Source organism: Amphiprion ocellaris, chromosome 7, assembly GCF_022539595.1.
Source record: "Amphiprion ocellaris isolate individual 3 ecotype Okinawa chromosome 7, ASM2253959v1, whole genome shotgun sequence".
NCBI lineage: Eukaryota > Metazoa > Chordata > Actinopteri > Pomacentridae > Amphiprion > Amphiprion ocellaris.
Window position 1 is genome coordinate 20,027,638 of NC_072772.1, and position 22,896 is coordinate 20,050,533.

The following is a 22,896-nucleotide window of genomic DNA, read 5'->3' on the forward strand; positions in this document are numbered from 1 at the left end:
CATTGGCTGCAACAATTTCTCTCTGAGTTGCCATTAATGCATCAGATACCGGGGAAATGTGGACGCCTGTGTTGTTGTTCCCTGATTAAAACAAAACAAAAAAAAAAAACATGCAATACAAAAGATTCAAAGCACTCAGTCAAAAGTTAGAATGGCTTTGATTGATGTCTGAAGGCAAGAATCTTCTGTACTTGTAACAAAGGATAAAACATCTTTAAATGAAGCACCTGAGCTTTAATTGTTGTATTACATGGACACTGGAACAGCGTTTCATACATCGCAGATCCAAGACCAGGAAACATCAGATGGTACCATTCAGTCAATGATTTCTCTGTCTCTAAGATTTAGATCTTATTAAAGGCAGCCACATCCACAGATTGAACATAATCTTCGAAGGCGGTGATGGCTTCCTCCAGCAGATCCGTACCCACTTTATCATCCTCCACAACGCATCCTATCTGAAGCTTCTTGATGCCGTAACCCACCGGCACCAGCTTGGACTGCCCCCACAGCAGCCCGTCCATGCTGACACTGCGGACGCACTCCTCCAGCTTGGCCATGTCCGTCTCATCGTCCCAGGGCTTGACGTCGAGCAAGATGGACGACTTGGCGATGAGAGCTGGCTTCTTGGACTTCTTGGCGGCGTACTCAGCAAGGCGCCGCTCCTTGACTCTAGCTGCCTCTGCGCTCTCGGCCTCATCGTCAGAGCCAAAAAGGTCAATGTCGTCGTCATCGCTGGCGTTGTTTGTCGAGGCGGCGGGAGCAGCGGGGAGGACAAACTGTCTCTTGGCTGCTGGGAGACGAGCTCGTTCCCTCTGGAAGGACTTGATGTGGTTGTACCAGCGACGGAGGTGGCAGAAGGTCAGTGAGGGAGGAGAGGGGATGGCATCAAACACGGTCATGTCAGCTTGGGATGCCGCAAAACCCTCCATGTAGCTTTTGTCAGCTAGAAAATCATTGAGAGCTTTGAGACCCACTTGTGTGCTCACGTCACCAAACACAGTTTTTGTGGATGTTGGACGGGAGACCGGCGCCTGCTGGGATTCGTCTGGCGTGGGGAACTTGTGCTTGATGACTTCCTGCATGGGGACGTCGTGAGTGAGGAGGGTTTCAGCAGTGTGGCCACTGGAAGAACCAAGGCAACAAAGCAAACAGGTAATGAGTCACTAAGTTTAATTACTATGCACTAACCCCAAGGCATAAGTAGTCTAAATTAAGATCAGGCATGCAGGCACAAGCCCACACACAGATGCGCACAATTCACATCACAAACACAATGGAGTCTTGTTAATTTTTAATTTTTCTGACTTAAAGAAAAACAGCCTTGTTACTCGTATAAAACCCAACGGCTCCACAAAATGATACTGCGCAGACTGGCCCTTCAGTTTTCTCATGCTGTAATAAACAGATCATTCAAATCACACCTTAGCCACATAAACCAAACACTAGGGCTGCACGATATTCAGAAACACTGGCATTGTGATGCCAGCTTTTCTGTGATACATACTGCTATATAATAAACTATAGGAATTTCCACAAGATGACTTGAATAACTTTTTGGAAAGAGTTACTCATCTGGAATAACTGGGTTGATTATGTAGGGGAGGATGTGCACAAAGCTTTAAAAAAACGCTTCTTTTAGTTGCTTTGGATGAAGTGCAGATCAGACTTTGCACTTTGCTTTATGGTGCTGACTTAAAGGTCAAACAAATTAGATGTGTTGCCACAACAATCGCAAGATACTGCAGACAGATCACCTGTTTGTGGTCAATATCATTTTCTGTAAACGAAATATTTCCAAACAGCTGTCTACTGCTGCAATAAAGTTCTTCTTCACTTGAATAAAATGTATCTCCTGGAGAGAAAATATCAATAACTGTACCCAAAACATGTCACCTGCTGAATGTGCTTATAGAGAGACACTACAGTTTACTGATGTTCCCTAGATTCCTCACAGGCAGCTAGGATGGTAGATGCTAGCTAGGCAGCTGTACACAGAGAAGCCTCTAGTCTCCACTTAGACAGGCGTCTGTGACCAAAGGTTACTTTAAAGAGGAAAATAAGACGCAATTTCTGATTTACCCAGTTGGAACCAAATGATTGAATGTACATGAGCTGTTTTCTGAGCACAGCATTTAAACATCAACAGTGCAGTAGATTAGAGTAGATCTTCCTTATCAGTGTAACTCTACTGTTCGTCGCTCGTTTTGTTCTGCATGTCAAGCTTGTCTAAGTAATTTCATGTCTTGTAAATTAAGTTTAAAAAACAAACAACTGAAAGTGTCCAAAAAATCCTTATATCACAGTAAATGACTTCTATCAGACAGACACCTGTTGATGAGCACCAATATTTTGTTTTGTATCCAGCAGCAAAAAAAAGTTGCAACATGATGTGTTTATTTGCCTTACTTCACAACGCACTTCTTCCAATTGTGCAATGAGCACAATGCAATGTCAATGCCGAATCGATATATCGTGCAGCCCCTACAAAATATCCAGTAGATCTTCATAGCAAATCTCAAGCCTTATTGTTTCCTCATTATTTTCTGTTTTGATGTGAGAGTATAAACTGCTGGTATATTTATAGGGTGGGGGGTTAAGGTTTAAGAATGTGAAATCACAGGAAGGGTTCGATGTCTATCTCCATGGCGGAGCAGGGCATGGTCAGCTCGAAGCGGTTGATGACATCTGGGTGGAGGACTCCGAGACGTCCCACAGTCTTTCCACGAACTATGATCTCTGCACAGCGACCAGGGAAAAAGGTGGAATCTGAAAGGAAAAAAGAAAACAGAAACAGTTCATGAGCAGACAGTTTGGCCTTACTTCCATGGCCAGACTTTCAAGGCACTTCACACACTCTTGTGAGAGTTGCTCTCTTTTGAAAACAATTATCACCTCCAGTAGCTTGTTGGCAACCTGTGCATATGCTGATAAACTACATTTGACCAGTGTGCTACTATCTAACACACCATCTGCGTAATCTGGGTGTTTCTTGGATCGTGTTTCAGCCACTTCACATAGTTTCTACATGTCCACTTCACTGCTGAAACAGTCATTGTTCTCTTAATACCGGCGACATGCTTCTGGTACATCACATCGCTGAGATCATGAGTCATTTGTACTGTGTGGGTGATCAACTGCTGCCTTCTTCCATCATTTGTTCACCCACATTCATTAATCACTGATCACTTCAACATAAGTTATTACAAGCAAATCCAAAGCCTAAAAAGGCACCGCTGCCTGTGCACCAGATACTTCTCTCCAAGGAAAGCCCTTTCATAATCTATTCTTCAATGGACTGGGTTTGTGCTGGATCATTAGTGTTTAATATCAATCACTGACGGAGCAGAAAAAGGAACATAGTTTATGTGAAAATGTCACAGGTCATTACTCTAAACCATCTACCTCCGGAGGCTATTTGACCATAATTGGATTTTCTGTCTCGATCACTTTCACACAAACACACATTCCTCCTTCTGAATCGAGTCAGCAAGTGTGTCAGTATCAGGAGTAAAGGTCACTTCACTCCAGCTGGATAAAAAGCCTCCATCAATACTATAATGAAAACACTCTTGTTCGTGTGAGAGGTGTTTGTTCACTTTCTTCAAAAACACTAACATGCAAACAGACAGAAAGATGGACTTTTCGGGAGATAACAAGATACAGGGGTTGCTATGACAACAGCCCCACACACATGCACGCACACACACACACACACACACACACACACACACACACACACACACACACACACACACACACACACACACACACACACACACACACACACACACACACAGACATGGAATTCTCCCATAGTGCACTACTTCTTCCCACGCTGCCTTGCTAATGGGTTCCAGAGCCCACTGCTTAGATGTTCACTCATCACTATGGATGAAGGCTTACAAGACACTGCACATCAAACCAGTGTGTGTGTTAAAAGCAAACTAAAGCAGGGAAATTCTACCTTTTATTGCAGTCGCCTGCTCTGTGCTGGTTTTACATGTATATTAAATTGGTGGAATTTGCTTGCGTCGGCTCACACGTCATCTACTTGCACCGTTACCAGGGTGCCATGGCAACTATATAAATAGCTCGGGTACATCTTAAATAACCAATCAGTCAATGAAAATCCTACACTTGAGCCAGGCCACTTTCCGCCCACTCTCCTCCAACTTTCAGCAGAGCTTTCAGCAGAAGGGAGAGTTGCACTGATGCATCATCACCAGCACTACTGGCGGATTTTGCCAAAGGATATTTCACTATTTTAACTGGAAAGGCGAATTCATACAAGCTCTTAATGAAACTAGAAACACCCACAGTGGCACAAAGGCAAGCAGCTGCTAACACACAAAAATTACCACTATTACTGGGAACATTTTAAAGCATGATGACTATGGACTTCAAATGTGAGCTTTAGTGTTTTATGTGTTGTTCCTGAGGCGTTTAGATGCTTCACAATAGTAAATATAAGGAAAAATACTGAAATGCGTTGAAAATTTTACATGTTCTTGTCCGATTCCTGGTGTTATATTATAGTTTTGGAAATCATTTCAGTGAATTATAACAAAGTTGTCCATACCCAACAATTTTTTTCACATCTCTAAAACTAGAAAAGCACTCAGAGAGTGCAGTATCTGCCAAGGCTGTTCATTCCCCATATGGCATTGTCAGAAATGCAGCATTTTTTTATTAGTTATTGATGAGCAGAAATCACGGCACCATAGAATGTAGTCACTTAATATAGATGTACCCACAAACAAAATGACCTTGTGCTAAGCACAGGTGTGTGTTATGTATGTGTACGTTATTTACGGAAACCGAATTACATGACTTAAATATGTAGCAGGCGGTGGGAATTGATGGGACTCGGAAACACCCCCACAATTTAATCAGTTCTTCCTTGTATTGTTTCCAATGGATAAGTCCCGATTAGTCCGCAGCAGTCGATCTGTAGCAAGATCACAATGATGTGATCGTTAGCAGGCAGCTGACGACAAAAATATGTCAAAGTTTTGATATATGAAGCTAACATTCCACAAACATCTCCATCAATATTCATAGTTTATGATAGCAGCAGGATGCTGATGATTTGAGATGGAATAACTTAACTACATTTGGACTTGAGCTGATCTACTTCAGGTATAAATTTAAATAAAAGACTGACACCAAAACCTGCGTATCCAGAAACAATATATTCATCTGCAGAGACCATTTCGTTCATTCTGTGTGTTAGATTTTTTAGGTTGCCGGCACTCCTGCTGGCAAAGACTGTGTGTTGTTTGTGTGAGTTATAAAGTTTGTAGAAGAAGGCTTTAGTTTCTCCACCAGTCGTCCCGTTGCTTTCTACACGTCCATGTTTCTACGAGAGTTTCTGGTTGGCGATCCTGTGTTCACTTGTAGTCATAGTTACAGTGACGCTGTGCTGCTATCTCGCAATGACAGAAATCTTTAACAAATCTGTGGATCCAGACTATAAGCTGCATCACTGCCATAATCTAATCAGTTGATTCATTTCTGACCTTCCCTGAAAATTTCACCCAAATCCTTAAGTCTGTTTTTGAGTAATGTTGCGAAAAGACAGACAGACAGACGGACGGACGGACAGACGGATGGACAAACGTACGCCGATCGTTGCATAACTCTGCCACGTTACTTGGCAGAGTAATAAAGTGGAGGGGAAACAACAAAAGCAGACAATCCAACAGATCCTTCACAGTTAAAGTTGGTGATATTCTATATTCATTATGGTCAACAAATATAATTAAAATGTCAAAACCAGCAATGTCTTACAAGTCCAGCATGGCACTGTAGTTTTTCATCTAATGTTACCAAAACAGGAGAAAATAGAATTTGTGAGGAAGTATTTTCAGTTGTGGACAAATACACATTTGATGGTCTAAGTACTGACACAAAAAGTGTCCATGTTCATTGTAACAAAGGAACATGTCTCACAGTGCAACAGTGTGGCTCAGTGAAATGTTTTTACTGACACTCACCAGATGTAGACATCAGTTGTAAGCCTGCCATTTGCTGCACATTTCACATGGCTTCATCCTCCATTTCTACTGTCTGCATGCTGCCTGTTCAGAATCCATTTTACTACTAGAAATAACAGAAACTACCCCCGAGCAGCAACCTACATGCTGAAATGGATTTGGAGATTTGGATCATGCAATAGGGCAGGCCTAATGCATGAATTTCATTCATGATAATGCTCACCTGACTGGATGAAAACAGGTTCCCCCACCAATATTTTGCAGGAGCACCGTCACTGCATCCTGGGTTTAGCTCTGACGATTGTGATAAGTTTAGAGAATTAGAATATTTCCTCCTATAGCTGAATGACGATATGGAGCTAAACCAATCTAAACTATTCTCTTGCACTGACGCAGCACCGTGGAAATAGGGTTGGCTTTGCGAAAAGAACGGTTTTATGACGATAATTAAGCTCTATGACATAGAGGAATAAGGTATATTAGGCTTTGAATACAAAACACAGTATCTGTTCGTAAGAGCAGTTCATTTTTAACGACAGTTCAGTCAGTTTAAGATTATTCTAGGGCAAACTATAATCAGGAAGTCCCCAAATGTCAGCACTAATTCCTCATTGAACAAGAAAACAATGTGTTCAATGTCAATGCTGAATGAGGAAGCTGGTCTGGACACTGTGATGTTATATCGACAACAGACAGTCTGGGTAATATTAGTGTTCACTTCCATTTTCACCTCCAAGTGAGTTTTAATGTGGGAGTTTGTTTAGAACATGCCTCTTTCATTCTCTGTTGGACTTCTTTTTAGCAATATCATCTTGTCTCCTAACAGAAATGATGGCCAAAACAACAAGTTTTCTGGAAAACGAGCAGAATAATCCTTGAAATTGGCCTACATGTCTCATCAAACTGCAGCTTGTTCTCTAACCATCAGCACTAATCTTTAAAATGCAAACACTGAACATTCAAGGTCAATAACTGAACAAAAAAAGTCACATGATCGTGGTCTCTTCCCTAACAAATGGGCCAAGACCTTGCATTGGACACAGTTGTTAAGCGAAACGCAGGCATCTGTCTCTTAAGTGATGTTTCCCTCCACTTCTGATCCCCTGACTCGTCATTTCATCTCTTGCACTCGCTGAATGGCGGAAATTGGGCTGACATGTATTCCCTGGGAGTGCTGGTGAGGTAGCGGTAGTCCTGCTTCACCCTGCTGATGGATATATCCTGAGGACGTGAGTCTATGCCAGGTGAGCTCTTAGACTGGGTCATGACCTTGTAATGGGGTTAAGGACACGCTGACATATGTGAGGAAGATTTAGCTAATGGTGCGGAGAGTGCGGAAAAAAAACAGCAGAGAGGATAGACTGAGTGGGAGGGTGTATGTGTGTCCGGCATCATGTGCATTAGAGCGCACTGTGAGACGATGTCCATTTCAGGCTCCCTTTTAAGTGTGTGTTTGCGCCTGTCAGATGGCCAGTCCAAGCACCCGTGGGTGGGTGCTGTATGTGCCAGTCTGTCTTGCTGCTTGGCACTGCAGTGGGTGACGTGCCTCCCATGCACTCTCCCACACTGCAGACTTTACACAGTCTCCTACTCTTTTCTTGCTTACGCCTCCAACCGTCGCTCTCCTGTCCCCCCCCCAATACTCGGTTTCTGCACTCTCTAGTCTTATCTCATCCACTCTTCCTCTCCTCTGTCTGCTCTCATCTCTCATTCACCGACACTTGAGCCCATTGATTTGCAGTCTGAATGGGCCAGCAGAGGCAGAGCAGATATCCTACAGTGTGACCTTGGAGCATGCAAGCCAAAGTGAGAGTGTGGAAAAAGAGGTGGGTGGAAAGGTAGATAGGATGAAGTGAGATGGAAAGCGGAAGAAGCGAGTGAGGAATCCAAAACTCAAATGATGCCTGAGAGTCTCTTTGGGAAAATGGAGGCTAAAATGTATACAGATTGGCCTGTGAACAACAATGAAGTCCAACCTCTCTGATTACTAATCTCACAGGAACAGATCCGCTGTATCAGCCAACTGAGTCATACATCTATCTGCCATTTCATATTGTAAATATTATTGTGCCAGTCATGTCACCCCTGCTTAATGTAACTTACTGTGAAAAACAAAACTATTTTGCGCTCCACAGTTTATGGGTTTGATGTCGTCTTTAAGTGAGCAAAACATCTTTTCAGAATAAAGTTCATCTGAAGACTTGGAATGCTGATGCAACACGAGTTACTTCATTCATCTCGTTCAGACGGAGCCCTTTGAAACTAGGCACTCTTACTCAGATGCATTTCATCGTTAGAGACACAGTGAAGTCGTTTTCTTGGCCCATAAACTCTAAAACACTAATGCTGATATGACACCTTTGATTTTTATTGAGCAGAATGATGACAGGAACATTTTACGTCAATGTTATCTGGTTTCCCATATTGACAGAACAAGAGAGAACAGAGATGTCCGAATTTTTTAGGGGAAGATGACGCAATTGCTGAATTTGGAGGAGAACAAAAAGACAAATTAAATACAAGGAAGTGAATTGTTGTCCATGAAAAGTAATAAGCAAGTTTTCTCCACATATGTTTTACTTCATTTAGAGACATTGCAAAGTAAAACAACACCTGTTACTCCTCAGTTTGGCAATTTCATTCAGGATATCACAAGATATGATACTTCCAAAGTAAGTTGATGCTAAAATTCTGAAAACCTGATGAAGTACTAGTTATTTGCTGTAGCAGTAAAGCTGCTGTAGAAGCACTGGAGACACTTGACAGTAACAACTTAAGAAATGCAGCAACAGGTCTGCTGTGACTTGTGTTTAAAAACGCATCAATTTTGATTAATTAATTACAGAAAAAAATAACATGTTAAAAAAGAAAAACGCATTTAATCGCACCTTTCTCAGTTCCCTAATATCTGGCACACCAGTAACGCTAATGAACACTCCAGCCCAGTAGGTGGCGGTACTGAACCTAAAGTCTGTTTGCCAGCCGCAAGTGATGTCTGTGCATAAGAAAGTTCGGTGAACAGTGAAGAAAGATGAGACTGAATTGAGCTTGTTGGGCGGAAAGTTTTCTTTTAAAAATCCTCCTGCTAGCAGCTTGGATAAAAGTGTGGTTGTGTGCAAATTGTGTAACAAAGAGTTTTCTTATCACCGCAGCACTTCAAGCCAACGATATAACCTCAATGCAAAACATGCTGCTGCTAGCACGGACACTAGAGCTAAAACTACGTGTCCACAAGGCCGTTGTGTTGGCCCTATGGACACGTAGCTGTAGAAATGAAACTACTTTACGCAAATGAGCTCCAGGGCGACACACCAGCTCAAAACGCAGCGTAACACAGCCAGCATGCAATGCAGTGCATTTCACATAGACAATGAATGAGATGCGAGAAATTAACGGATCCTGTGGACATGTACCTACGACAGTCCTGGTACTGGCAAACAGTGTAGCCATCCCATAATAGACCACTTTTCAAGACACTGAAAGTGCTTGAGTTTACAAAAAGTCTTAAAATGTTGAATATAATCACTATAATTGCACTGCAAGTTTGCAGTAATCTGTGAATGTAGTAGACAGATGAAAAATGCAGATAAATATGAATGAAACATACATATTTTTGTTAAGTTCACGAATATGTCTATTCATCCATTCAGTTGTCAACCAAAATTTATTTGAATTGAAAAACTTTGCTTTTTGTGTCAAATATTGCTATAATTTGACACAAATGCAATTAATCCTGATTAATTAATTCCAAAGCCTCTTATTAATTAGATTTTTTTTTTTTAAATTGTGTCCCACCACTAAAAAAAACACTTAAAGTTTACAGATGGACTATACACAGAAGGCAAACAGTGTCACAGAGCATTTTCAACAAAAAGAACAAACACCTCCCAACATCTCAATCTGGACACAGAATCCAAGGCGAGAAAATGTCATTAACTATTTGCCAAAATGTTCACATCCTGAAGAACTGCATCTTTGGTGGCAATGCTCCACATATGAAGTGTGTTGGGTATTCGTACAGAGTAAAAATAATCAAATCAAAAGGATTCACTGTGTAAACTGCACTTAGTAGTTGCTGAATACAATTTACCTCATCAAGATGCCCATTTCTTTAATTTCCAGATTTCATCTCCTGTTCTTGCTTAAACCTCTTAAACTCACTGCACTGACTCCATTAAGGAGGCTGTGTCTGCTTGTCATCCAGCGTTGGACAAGTCATCTATATATTATTGAAATTGCAATATAAGCAAGTGCAATATCTAAATCACAGGAGCTGTAGTATTTTGACAAAGGTACAATGTGTCAAAACATACCATTCTAAATAAGCATTGTGGTGCTGCAGAGACACCTCAGCCTATGCATCATATTCTCTACATGCAAGGGAATGCACTTGTTTGGCATAGACCGCAGTAAAAATCACATCGTTTTGATTTTTTTCCAGTGGAGGAGAAATGCCACAACTATCATTCCCACTAAATTTGTTCTGACAATTTCTATAGCTTTCCATACAGACAATCAGACAGGCACATCCCCTTTACAAAGCGAATAACGAGCTGTGTGGAGCTGAGGAAGGAGTCAATGTTTTAGATTCTCTCTGTAATTCTTTACCACAACTATTTCTGTCATTTTTTATGTAAACAACATGTGCAACACTCAGAATGGATTCCAGGAGAGACTGACTAAAAATACGAGCCACTATCCCCATATTTAGGCAATATCATGTCTCCTTCCCTTCTAGGACAGTCAGCTTTCCTCTGCAGCAGCTATGTCACTGTGACTGTGATTGTCAAAAGCAACTTATTGCACTTGTTTTCACTCTGAGGCCTGGGTAGCTAGCTTTTGTCTGTTTCCTATATCTGTCTGGATTGAAAAGCAAAGAAAAGGAGACACTAGCAGATAAGAACAGAGGAGAGCAGATGGAGAGGAAGGAAGAAGGGGAAGGATGAGTGGATACACTACATGCTTTATGTCATTTAATCTGTGTAAAGTCGTACTGGGAGAAGATATACTGCGTGTATTTGGGGTGTTTATAGAATTGTGCTAAAGTCTGGGAATACTTTTGATTTATTGACAGTGTAACCAATAGGAATATTTACGATGGAAATTCCAGATGTGCTAGAGATTTAACCCTGAAAGACCCAAATATAGAAAAAAAAAAGAGTTAAAAAATAAAATAAGCCAAAAAATTACACACATATATATGTATAATTTGTGTATATATACATACACACACATATATATACATATATACACATACACACATATATATACATATATATAGAAAAATAAATAGCAAAAAATAAATAATAAGACAATATATAAACCCAAATATAGAAGAAAATTTGCAAAAAACAAACATTAATAATAACATATAACGAATAAACGAAAATAGATGAAAATGAGCAAAAAAAGCCAAAAAGGATATAGATAGATAGATAGATAGATAGATAGATAGATAGATAGATAGATAGATAGATAGATAGATAGATAGATAGATAGATAGATAGATAGATAGATAGATAGATAGATAGATAGAGAAAATAGTAATAATAGCAGTAGTAAAAAAAAAACTGATGTATTTCTGCAACAGTAGGTTTTGCAGTATTAAAGGAAGCAGACTGCTGCTCTGTTTGAACCTCTAAAGAGATATTTGGCATTGTTTTGATCGAATTATACTATCACATTCAAGTCAGAAGCTGTTACAAAAGGTTCTGTAAAAATATTCTGAGTCAATATCTCTTTGTAAAGCAATAAAGTACATGGAAGTGTTTCATCGTATATTTTCTTGCATATTAGATTCTCTGTCTAGCCATTGTTCAGCTCTTATTGAAATTAGCCACTCATCTTGCAAGTTAATTTTGCCTTTAAGCAAAATTGTTCATGTCACCGTCATGAAAACTGTAAAGCAGGGTACATGATGCCCCGTTAGCACACAACACAGTCACTGCTAGTCGTAGACTAGATTTACATAATCTCAACAAAACCTGCCTTTTAACCTCACGTGGCCCAGATTTATTTGTTCATAAGCTTGTACATAAACATGTTCTAATCACATGGGTTAAAATCTGTTGCTGGGATTTTCTCCTCCCTCTATAAATCCATTTTTGTAAGACATTAACTGACAGCGCTAGCTTACACACACATTCCTGTAAATCTGGTTGTTGGTTTCCACCCCCACCCTCCCCAGGACTCTTACCGTCTGCTGCCTGGATGTGGTAACCCTCTCCGCGGGCTGACTTCACCTCCAGCAGCTGCATGGTTCGGTCCAGCAGGCCGTGGATCACCTCGAAGCCCGGGCTCTTGTTGTAGTAAACGGCACAAAAACGCCGGCTGTTCCTCGCGCCGACATCTGGTTGGGGGGAGGAGGAGGAGGAAGAGTGAGGGACATTGAGAACAGGGTCACACCAGTGGCTTACTGATACAATATGTCCAGTCAGTATTATTCAAAATGTAAAAGCCTCAATCTTCTGATAGAACTCATTTTTATTTATTCTATACATTTATGGACATTTATCAAGACTGCATTGGTTGTCTATAATTAGTTCTTCACCTAAACTGACTATGACACAGTTGATATTCCTCACAAGTGCACACATGTAATCACTGTCAGCATTACTTCTTGTATCTGAATGATGATTCAGTTTTGTGATCCAGCCAGTGGAAAAACTGGGCAAATATTTTACATTTCAACTGATAGAATAAATTTTCCCCAAACATCATCAACATCTGTTCAAAAACATCAATGACGAGATTTCAAAACTGGGCTATTCAAGACAAAAAAATCATTCCACACAAACACACGCCCACCTTTGGTCTCATCCTTCAGCACCACGTCAGAAACCTCAAACAGTTTGAGGGGAAGGGGCATCTTCCTGTTGGCAGCTATGGTTTTCAGCAAGCCTGGCAACAAAGTGGTGCGTGCCACCTGGTGGAGGGAAACCGTAGTCAGGTTGGAAACGAGGCAGCAGTTTCTTAGAGAGGAGGCGAGCGCCCTCTTATGGAAAATACCAGTATTGACTTATGAGTGTGGGGTCGGCTACCAACTAGATTTTGGTTTGTTTTTGACTCAAACATCCTTTCATAAGTGTGTTCACCTTACTGAAATGTTATTCTGGAGTTCTAGTAAACAATGCTTGCAGAAGAAAATCAGCTTGATTATAAAGAAGCTTTAATTTGAAATGTATAATTTGTATAATCCCCTAGAACCCTGCCTATTTTCAGGGTAATTTCAATAACTTTACTTTTAATCTACTAATCGTGGTCATTAGAAGGGCTTATCATACATGTTTTACTTTGTTTATTTCAGAACACTCTATTCTGTTTTGATCTTCCATCATTTAATATGATTACACTTCCAGATTTTTGATGTTAGTATTTATATCAAGAGAAAAATATTTTGTATAGTGAAATTGTTCTATATTTCGCCATAAAATGCTGGCAGTAAAGCTCTTTTCTCATAAGTGTGTGTGAGAAGAGGTACAATTCTTTAGTGGCATGTCAACAAAGCAGCCACTTCAGTCATGTTCAACCTATTGGATCAGATACACTCCCATTATAATCAATATAGCTATCCACACAGGCAGCATTAAGTCTCATGTTTCAAGTCTCACACACTATTCCATTTAGAAAGAAAGTGGTTCATTAACTGACCCTAATGTATGCCACTGATTAAATGAGTCTGATGGGGATACAGAAGCTTTCTGCACACGTGAGGTAAAACTTTGTGCATGCATGAGGTTAACTTTGTTTGAAGGCTAAAAGAGTGAGTCATCCCAGTACACTATGAATATGCAGCTATTATAGGTTAAGCTTGTATTATGTTTGGGAAGCGATGGAAAACCAAAAGCAACATGAGCTACATGTGAGAAACACAGAGGAAAAGAAGCAGGACTCTTATTTTAGTAGCCAATTTCATAAAAGTGTTGTTTTTTTAATAGTGAACTGATTGTGTTTCTTTTTATTCTTCTTAACCTATAGCCTATTTTATATAGGTTCTATATATCTATACATATACACTATGAACTGTGCTTGTCTATGAAATGTTAAACTCTACTATTGCTTTGTCTATATGTTCACCATATACACCCTGATGTCAGAAGCATCATCCCAAAGCCATAAGAGAAGTGTTACTACACATTCAGAAGTACACGTGTCCAACTAAAGTCTACAGTCAACTAAAGTATAAAACAAAAGCTTATTGGTAACACTAGATCAGAAATCTGCAATATGAGCTTTTTATGATGTACTGCGTGTTACCTGAAACTCGGCCGTCTTAGGGTTGGAAATATGAGCTGCCCTGGTTTCTGATATCTTCTTCCCAAGCTTGTCTGCTATATCTTCCTCAGAACACTACAGGAAGACGAGAAAGACAAATTTCTTTTGGTATTTTTAAGGCGCGAACATAAACTTTGTACTTGCGCATGTTTGTGGTTTTGTCTCACCAGGGCAAAGTTAAGAGCTTCAGTGAATCCAGCAGCTGCCAGGTCTTGTCTTAACAACTCGGTCAGTTTATTAAGTGGGAACTGTGAACATGTAGAGCTTATCCATAAGAATACACACTATATTTGAAGAGATTTACCAGCATTTGGTTTACTATTGCAACATATACACAGCGGCAAAGCCAGGTACCTGGTTGGCGACAGTGTAGGCACGTGGCGTAGTGCGGGTAATGTTGTTGAAACCGTAGGCGATGGCGGCGTCCTCCATGATATCACAGGCATGGATGACGTCCGAGCGTGTGGGTGGGATCTCAACCTCAATCTCATCACCGACACCGGTAGCCCGGGAGAGCAGGCACATCCTGGTCAGCAGCTGAGCAATTTTCTCAGTTGACTCACTGTCAGGAGAGGGAATAAAAAGAGAGCACTGTTCATTAAAAGGTGTGATTTATTATGGTGGTGAAGGTCTTCTGACACCAAGCAGCAGTGGAGCAGGTAATGCTTTTGTAAGCAAAATCAGATGCAGTGTATGAGAAGTGAAGTGAGAATGTTATGTCATTAAAGGAAACAACTTACAAAAATTACAGCGAAGCGAAAAACTGATAGGTACTTCTTAGAAGCTATCAAGTGCCTGGAGGAAGTTAAATAAACTCTGTCTAATAAATCATTAACTGCTCTGTCTGCATTTTCTTTACTTGGAGATTGTGAAAATGGAAAACAACATAAAAAAGAGGGCATTTGTTGCAGCTCTATTTAGTGTTAGATAGCGCTTCGAAGCCGACTAAAACACATAACCCTGTTCTTTTTCTCAGGCATGTTGTTGCCAAACTTGCGACTAGGCCTGGGTAATAAAACAATAATGGTACAATGTACCAGCAACAGACATTTTACTTATAGCATTAACAAACTTGCTCAATAGAATGTTATTTGATCGTTTCACACTTTGAATACATTAGATGGAAACCACCATGAAAGCACTTCACAAAAATGCAAAGTTCTGCTGTATGAACAAACCACAAGCGGGCTCATAATTTATCAAATATTATTGATATCGACCGAAATAAAACATTTTATTGAGTAAAAATATTCATCCCTACTTTGCGGCATGGAAAAAAAAAAAGGAAAGTATGTGAAGTATTTATCAACAGGCATTAATCATATCTGTTTTTTGTGTGTTAATCTTGTTCTCTGGCTTTAAGACCGAGCAGGTGCAAAAGACTTACTTGATGCCAACTTTTCGGTTGATGAACTCGCCGGACAGCTTCTCCTTCCTGTATGCCAGCTCCTAAAGCACAAACAAAGAAACCACAGAGGAGTTAGAAATGGGAGACATGAAAAGAAATTACTAGCACATAAAACAAAGAAGACAGAGTGTGAGATGCCAGAAGTGGCTACAGTACTGGGTATATGCAGGTCTTGCCATCTGGGTAAACCACCTCAGCTTCCTCCACCCTGAAAGACCAGGACAGAAAAGAAAATATCATCCATGCTCTAACAGCCTCATCCTTTACCTGTTTATTAAACCTTTACATACACTACCGTTCAAAAGTTTGGGGTCATTTAAAAATGTCCATATTTTTGAAAGAAAATAATTTGTTTTCAATGAAGATAACATTAAATGAATCAGAAATACAGTCTAGACATTGTTAATGTGGTAAATGACTATTCTAGCTGGAAACAGCTGATTTTTAATGGAATACCTACATAGAGGTACAGAGGAACATTTCCAGCAACCATCACTCCTGTGTTCTAATGCTACATTGTGTTAGCTAATGGTGTTGAAAGGCTAATTGATGATTAGAAAACCCTTGTGCAGTTATGTTAGCACATGAATAAAAGTGTGAGTTTTCATGGAAAACATGAAATTGTCTGGGTGACCCCAAACTTTTGAATGGTAGTGCATGTACTACATTAATTTGAAGAAGGAAAAAAAAAAGTCCAGTATCCAGAACTACTACAGGTGACAGAAAATTTATGGCAAGCCGTTTTAATATTTAACAGCTTGATGGGATATGCATCGCAGATATCCATAATTCAATTTTTCTGAGTCAAAAAGAGCATTGCAGATACCCACACTGACACTATGACGTCACTTTTGCCATTCACGTGTATTTGGTTATTCGTTTCTCATTCTCTTATCTACATATTAACTGCACTTTTCAGATATCTACTGTTTAATTCTGACTAACTGATGCCTGTGTTTTTTCCAGATAGTTAAACTCAGCTGCTTGAAGTTAAAACCTCACAAAAACTTCCATAAGAGAACTTCAAAATCATAAAAGTGTAGTTTAGCATTTGACTGGTCATTGTTGTTACACCCTAATCACTGACGTCAAAGCAGGATCAAGTTCAGCAAGACAAAGGAGACAGGACAATAATGAAATAAACTAAAATGAGTAAATCTTTGAATCTGGGGGATGCATTATCCTGTAGCAAAAAGGATTTATATAATGTCCAGTGGATGGATTTGACAGCTAAAGGAAAACAGCTGCTGCTTTGTCGGGTGTGCTGACAACTAAAAAAGCTTTTCTCCTTTAGTGAATCACTGCTGCTTCACTTCTCAAGACACACAGCAACAAAATCACTGTTGCACTTGAGCAAGTGTACAAATGTTTTAAAATAAACTGCTTTTGTTTTCTTCAAAATTTTACACCTAAAATCGTGAGATGTGATCCAAGTCATGGTCGGTCCGCTGAGAGAAGCCAGCTTTACAGATAGACATGACTTACGTGAACGGCTGTGAACAATACTCGCTGAACATGGTGACCATCATGTCCAGCACGATCTTCGCCTGGAGGGAATGTGATCAAGTTTAGGTTAGTTTCTCATGACAACAGTGATAAGTTAATGATTTATTTTTGCCTTCTCTCAGTTGTACCTTGGTCAGGTCTGTCGCTGTGCACTCAATGAAGACATTCTTTGTCTGTAGGGTGATTTTTGAATGATCTCCTGAAAGAGTAGTGAATATTTACAGTTAACAATCAAGTGAAATTTCATTATACTGGAATCATCTTAAAAGCTATTGTTTTTTCCCTTTAATCTTGTCAAACCACAAACTTTATATATAATCACAAGCTACAAATGTTTGAATTTTATATTGTTTATCTTAACATTTTGTGTCCAAAAAGTCAGATACTGCCTGATTTTTTTGCTCATAATTAAAAGAAAAACAAAAAAACAACACTTTACCACATTTGGTTACATACTGGAAGTAGCAACAGTGTGCACCAGAGGCAGAAAAAAACCCCAGAATGCCGATAGAGACAATAAGAGTACAAAACTCACCATTGATAATAGGAGGCATGGAGAGAACAATGCCGTTGCTGTCGTAGATGATCGGGTACACAGGCTTGTCCTCAATAATGTGAAGATAATGCCTCAAGTGGCTGTCTGTCTGCATAAATCAAGACAACAACACTGAGTTAGCACTGCTCAAAAAGTCAAGCTGCTCAATTAACTAACATCCAGTCAAGCAGCTATCCACCTTGTAGAGGCTCATGAGCTCGGTGGCAGTGTACTCTTTGGTCTGGTTCAGCGGCTTGAAGCTGATGTCTCCGGGGGGTTTGGCCGTGTAAGTGAAAGGTCCAGAGATGGTGTCCAAGTCATGGGTCCCGATGGCCACCAGGCTCCTCTTCCTGCGCAAACATAGTTCATGCATGGCATTAAATGACAGTGTGACTGTGTCAATTACAGATACTAAACTAAAGGACAAAAGGGGAGCTGCACAGTGTAAGCAGGGACGACACTATGACCACAAATCTGCCAACTGTGGGAAGTGTACATGACACTGCAGTAGACTTGTCCACTGTACAACTATCCAGTGCAACAGCATGGTTCTTCCATTGACTTGTTCAAAGCATGGTAAGTGCAGAAGACAAATTCAGATTGTTCAATGGAAGGGCATCAAACAAAGTGATAGCAAAGTGCAGTGTTGGCCAAGAGTAATGCAGTACCACAACACGATTTGCGTTTTTGCAGTTGATATACCAGTTTATGATGAGGCTGGTGGATGAGGGAGACGGGCTGAAGTGACCATTCAATAGGTGGAAGTAGTTATTATTTTTGATTTCTTTCAGTAAAAGACGCAAAGAACATTGTTGTCTGTTGCAAATTTTGTGCAAGCAAGAAAATTCTCTGAACCGCGAAAAATAGATCTAATTTATTGGATATGGTGGTGGAAAGATGTGAAGACAAGATCTGAAGAAGCTTATCACTGTAGAGTAGATGTTAGGTAGTTGTACTTGACTCACTCTCATTTTCATGCATTACAGTGAAAATACCCACAAAAAACAAAGTCAAGCTGCCACAGACAAAGAGATGTTTGTTGGCTTCCTTCAGAGAGAATATGCAACACTCGGAGAGGTAGAATTGATGCGCACCCACAGATGACACTGAAACAGCCTGTGCTCAGCGCAAGGTCATTTTGTTTGACAGTACATCTATATTAAATGGACATATTCTATATATGTGTTAGTTATTAAATACACTCTGTATATAATAACTAATAAACAAATGCTGCATTTCTGACATTGCCATATGGGGGAATGAACAGCCTTGGCGGAGTACTGCTTTTCTAGTTTTCAAATGACATCTCTAATCAGAAGATGACAGAAGGTCCTTCATTTGCTCTGACCTGCAGATGTTCTGATGTAGTTTCTCCTGCAGCTCGATGAAACTGTCGTAACGCTCCTGTGTGAAAGTGATGTTCCTCAACACTGCTGCCACAGCGAAGGGTCGCACCGCTGCTGTCTGCATAGAACATACAAATCAGTTACAAATAGATTAGAATAGTAAAACACAGATTTATTTGATCTGAAAGCCAAACTAATGACAGCTTCAGGCCACAAACTATTTATCTGCCAATATATTCTGAATATTTCCACCCACCTCCTTTGTGATGATCAGCTTCTGAGGGTCCCCATTGACTGGGCTAATACGTCTGTAGCGAGGTGCCTCCAGCCTGAAACACAAATATGGTATCTTTTGCAAGAGCGATGCAAGACTGCATGCACTACAGTCTGAATAAAAACACATTATATTCAGCAAGTGTGACACAACCAAAAGGCCCATTGATTCATAAGGATCGTTTCTGCCTAAACCAAAACAAAGCCCTGAATGTTATTAATAAACATTCCCTGAACTGTGTTATTTTAGTAATGAGTATTTCTAATTAGCCCTGGTGTTTATTTAGCAATCATCTTTACACACTCACACTGCCAAAAATAGCAGTTTTTCATAGGGTTGAACAAGTAATCAAAGTATTATCAAAACTGTAATATTGTCAACATTTAAACTTTCATATTGAAGGAGCAGCAATTTTTTGAGGAAGATAAAATGTGTCATGTCAAAACATACTATTAGAAATTTAGCATAATGGTGATACAGAAACGCCCCGGGATACATTAAAATTTATCAGACATAACAAAACATGTATGTTTGGTACAGACCACAGTAAGCATCACATCATTGTTTCTATATTTTTGTGGAAAAGAAATGCAAAAATTTCCATTGAAATTGTGACTCTTTATTCCAATATATATGAAAATTATCGCAATATATATATATATATATTTGTAGGCATATGGTTCAGACTCAGTTTTGCATATATTTGCATATGTTTGCTCCCTCTATAGAGCAGAATGCAACTCACTTATTCTTGAAGACCTGCAGCCCACGGACCAGCCCCTCCAGACACAGCAGGTCATAGCGGTTAGCTGGGACATCGATCTTGTACAGGATGACATCGGATGCGTCTGAAGCCTTGGTGTCGCCCTGCTCTCTGCTGACTATCTCCTTCTCTGATGTCTGTAATGGACAAAAAGAAAAATATTGATACATGTTCGGGCACAAATACCGATGAACAAGTAAGAAGACTTTCAGCACAAAACATTTTGACTTGACAAGCATGGGTGTAACAGCATTCTTTCTTGAAATGGCCACTACAAGAAAGCATTGCTGTTCATTAGAAGGGTCAATGTATAATTGCGGGACTTTTTATGACATAGTTGACAGGTATCTCAGCTGATATTTTTGCTGTTTTCAGGCCTAAAATCAACATGGCCACCTATAACCAAACACCACGTCATTTTTAGAAAAAGATTCTTCTAAATATTATATATACACTTCAGTAAAATTGAAAGTTATTTATGAAGATATTGTAATAAACCTGTTGACATGCGATAAATCCACACTTGACTCATACATTAGTTTATATTAATCCTCATGTTGTCCCATTCTGACCTCTAATAAAATCTTTTGCCGTCGTATACTTTTATGTAAAGAAGGTCTATTTGGCCCCAAATTCCAAAATGAAGGGGTAAATTTGTGGTAATGGGTTGGATTGAAGTCAGACTAAAGGTGTAACACAGATTTGATTGACAATTTATACTAAATGCTTTAAATAACAGTCAAATCGGGGGGGTCGTTTTTGACCCCAGAAGACAAAAATTGTATGGCAACTGGGAGGACAATACGAGGGTTAAATAACCAAGAAAGCCTTGGAGTCTGGCCAGTCTTTTCTTCAGGAGGAAATGACATCATGTGGAGCAGGTCATGTGATTTGGAATTAAAACACTTCCTTGAGAAGTGTTTTTGTAATGGGTAACTTAGTTGAAAGTGATTTCTCGGACACAGATACAATTTGTTATTTTCCATATAAAATTTGATATATTGCCAAAAAAGAAATATCTGTCATGATTATCTCAACTTAATAAAAAGAACACAATCAGAACATTTTTGAAGAAGCTCATTTTATTATTGTTTAGCTAATTAGAAGGTGGTTGTTATTAAATTCGGACGGTTATTTAGTTGACATTTTAGTGATATCCAGTCATTGTTTTTTTAATAAGTGATTGTTTCAATAATAAATAATTATATAATTTGTAAAGACGTGATTATAATGAACACAAAAAAGACTTTTCTTTTTTTAAATAAAAATGTATGCAAGATATATCTCATGGACTTCAATTATATACTGATCTAGAAAACACTGTGGGTTGACCTCATCTGAAGTCATTTACTTACAATTTCATCCAACTCCAGCCCAAATTCGAAGCACAGCTCGTCAAACTCCTCGTCAGCTAAAACAAGCAAGCAGACATGATTAAAACAGGTTTTTACATCGTTGAGCACCACAGTCTTCCCACTGATAATCCTGTTCACAGTTAAATGACAGCAGTCAAGGGAAATGATGCAATCACGTTGACATCAACCACAGAGATGTCAGGGTATTAAGTAGCAGTGCATTGTAGTCGGTATAAACACTGGCAGAAGTAAGCTGATATTAAACATAATACCTGATGAAAACCGCTTTAGAAGAATTACATTTTCATTCAAGATAGTCAGACTGTCATCAGGTAGCTAACATTAGCAGCGGCTGCGTTGCTAACTTTCAGGCAGCGAGTTCACTCCTCTTAATTCCTCTATCTATTAAAACCAAAAGAACACGTGAGTGAAAAGACAGACACGCAGCCCTTTACTTGGCAGTGTAGTAAATATGACTTACTGTAAGTTCTGCCCAAAGCTTTGAAAAGAAGATCCCTCTTTATTCCGACAGTCGGCATGTTGGCTTCTAATCCTCCTCAGCGCAGCGGAAAAGGACCCCTCTAGCCGGTTGTAGCTGTCTGGAGCGGTGCCTGATTAAAAACAAGGACTTAGACGTCCCCATTATTTTAAATTAGAAACATTACCCCTACAAACAATTTTATCCACTGGTGAATAAAGCAATTAACTCCATCCGAAATAAATAATTGTAGGAGAAGTACGATTTTATAAATAACCGTCATGACACACAGGCAAATTATGAGCAATTTCTTGTATCTTTGCACTTTTAAACTTTATTTTTTCTGTTAAGCCACTTTATCCTCATCTCTCACCCTTGTATATATTGTAAATATTATTACTATTGTTCTATTACTATTTTATTCTTATCACTATGTCTACTGTTACATAAGCTGCTGTAGCAATGTAAATTTCCCCTGGCGTGGGGAGAAATAAAGAACTTTATCTTATCTTATCTTGTTTTGTCATTGTCCACTATATATTTTCAATTTTTTTTCACAATTATTGGGATTTTTTTTTAATGAATAGCAATGTATTACTTTTTTAAAAAAGTAAACAATGACATAAGGTTTGAGAATTCTGGTTTAAAAAATATTACACTGTTTAAGAGAAACAAAATGCAGTACAGTGTCTTTAAAATTTCAATATAGGTGAAATATGAATAAGATTTGCAACACTAGTGAGACTTTGTTGTTAGGTTTAGCATGCATTTTGTACCCCCTCTTAATTTATTGATTGAACTTCTAAAAGTAATTACTCTGTATCAAAGTTACATATTTAGACTTTTTTTTTCTCAAAAAATAATCATTTTCTGCCTTAAAATGTCTTTGATCTAGATGTATAAAATGTACGTCTCTATGAGGTCCCTGCCTCTCGCTCCACCCACCCCACTCTGCTGA

General features: G+C 39.3%; 1 protein-coding gene across 1 annotated transcript; it reads right to left on the reverse strand.

Annotated features, from left to right (window-relative positions):
- Positions 1-213: 213 nt before the first annotated feature.
- farsb (phenylalanyl-tRNA synthetase subunit beta) lies at positions 214-22,056 on the reverse strand. The gene is made up of 18 exons (XM_023283224.3): positions 21,942-22,056; positions 21,461-21,516; positions 20,088-20,242; positions 19,325-19,397; positions 19,071-19,186; positions 17,922-18,072; positions 17,723-17,831; positions 17,316-17,386; positions 17,167-17,228; positions 15,838-15,889; positions 15,661-15,722; positions 14,628-14,835; positions 14,441-14,521; positions 14,256-14,348; positions 12,807-12,924; positions 12,196-12,348; positions 2,622-2,769; positions 214-1,125 (listed from the first exon to the last, which is right to left on the reverse strand). Exons 1-18 carry the CDS (start codon positions 21,997-21,999, stop codon positions 345-347), a joined length of 2,547 nt encoding a protein of 848 aa, XP_023138992.2. The 5' UTR covers positions 22,000-22,056; the 3' UTR covers positions 214-344.
- Positions 22,057-22,896: the final 840 nt, after the last annotated feature.

What these genes read in the sequence shown, in the direction of transcription:
- farsb (XM_023283224.3), bottom strand. Translation starts at nt 21,999, where the DNA reads ATGCCGACTGTCGGAATAAAGAGGGATCTTCTTTTCAAAGCTTTGGGC. An exon ending in AGCTTTGGGCAGAACTTACA is followed by an intron (nt 21,517 to 21,941) that starts GTAAGTCATATT and finishes TGCTTGTTTTAG; the next exon opens with CTGACGAGGAGTTTGACGAG. An exon ending in AACCGAAAAGTTGGCATCAA is followed by an intron (nt 14,836 to 15,660) that starts GTAAGTCTTTTG and finishes CTCTCCTGACAG; the next exon opens with TGAGTCAACTGAGAAAATTG.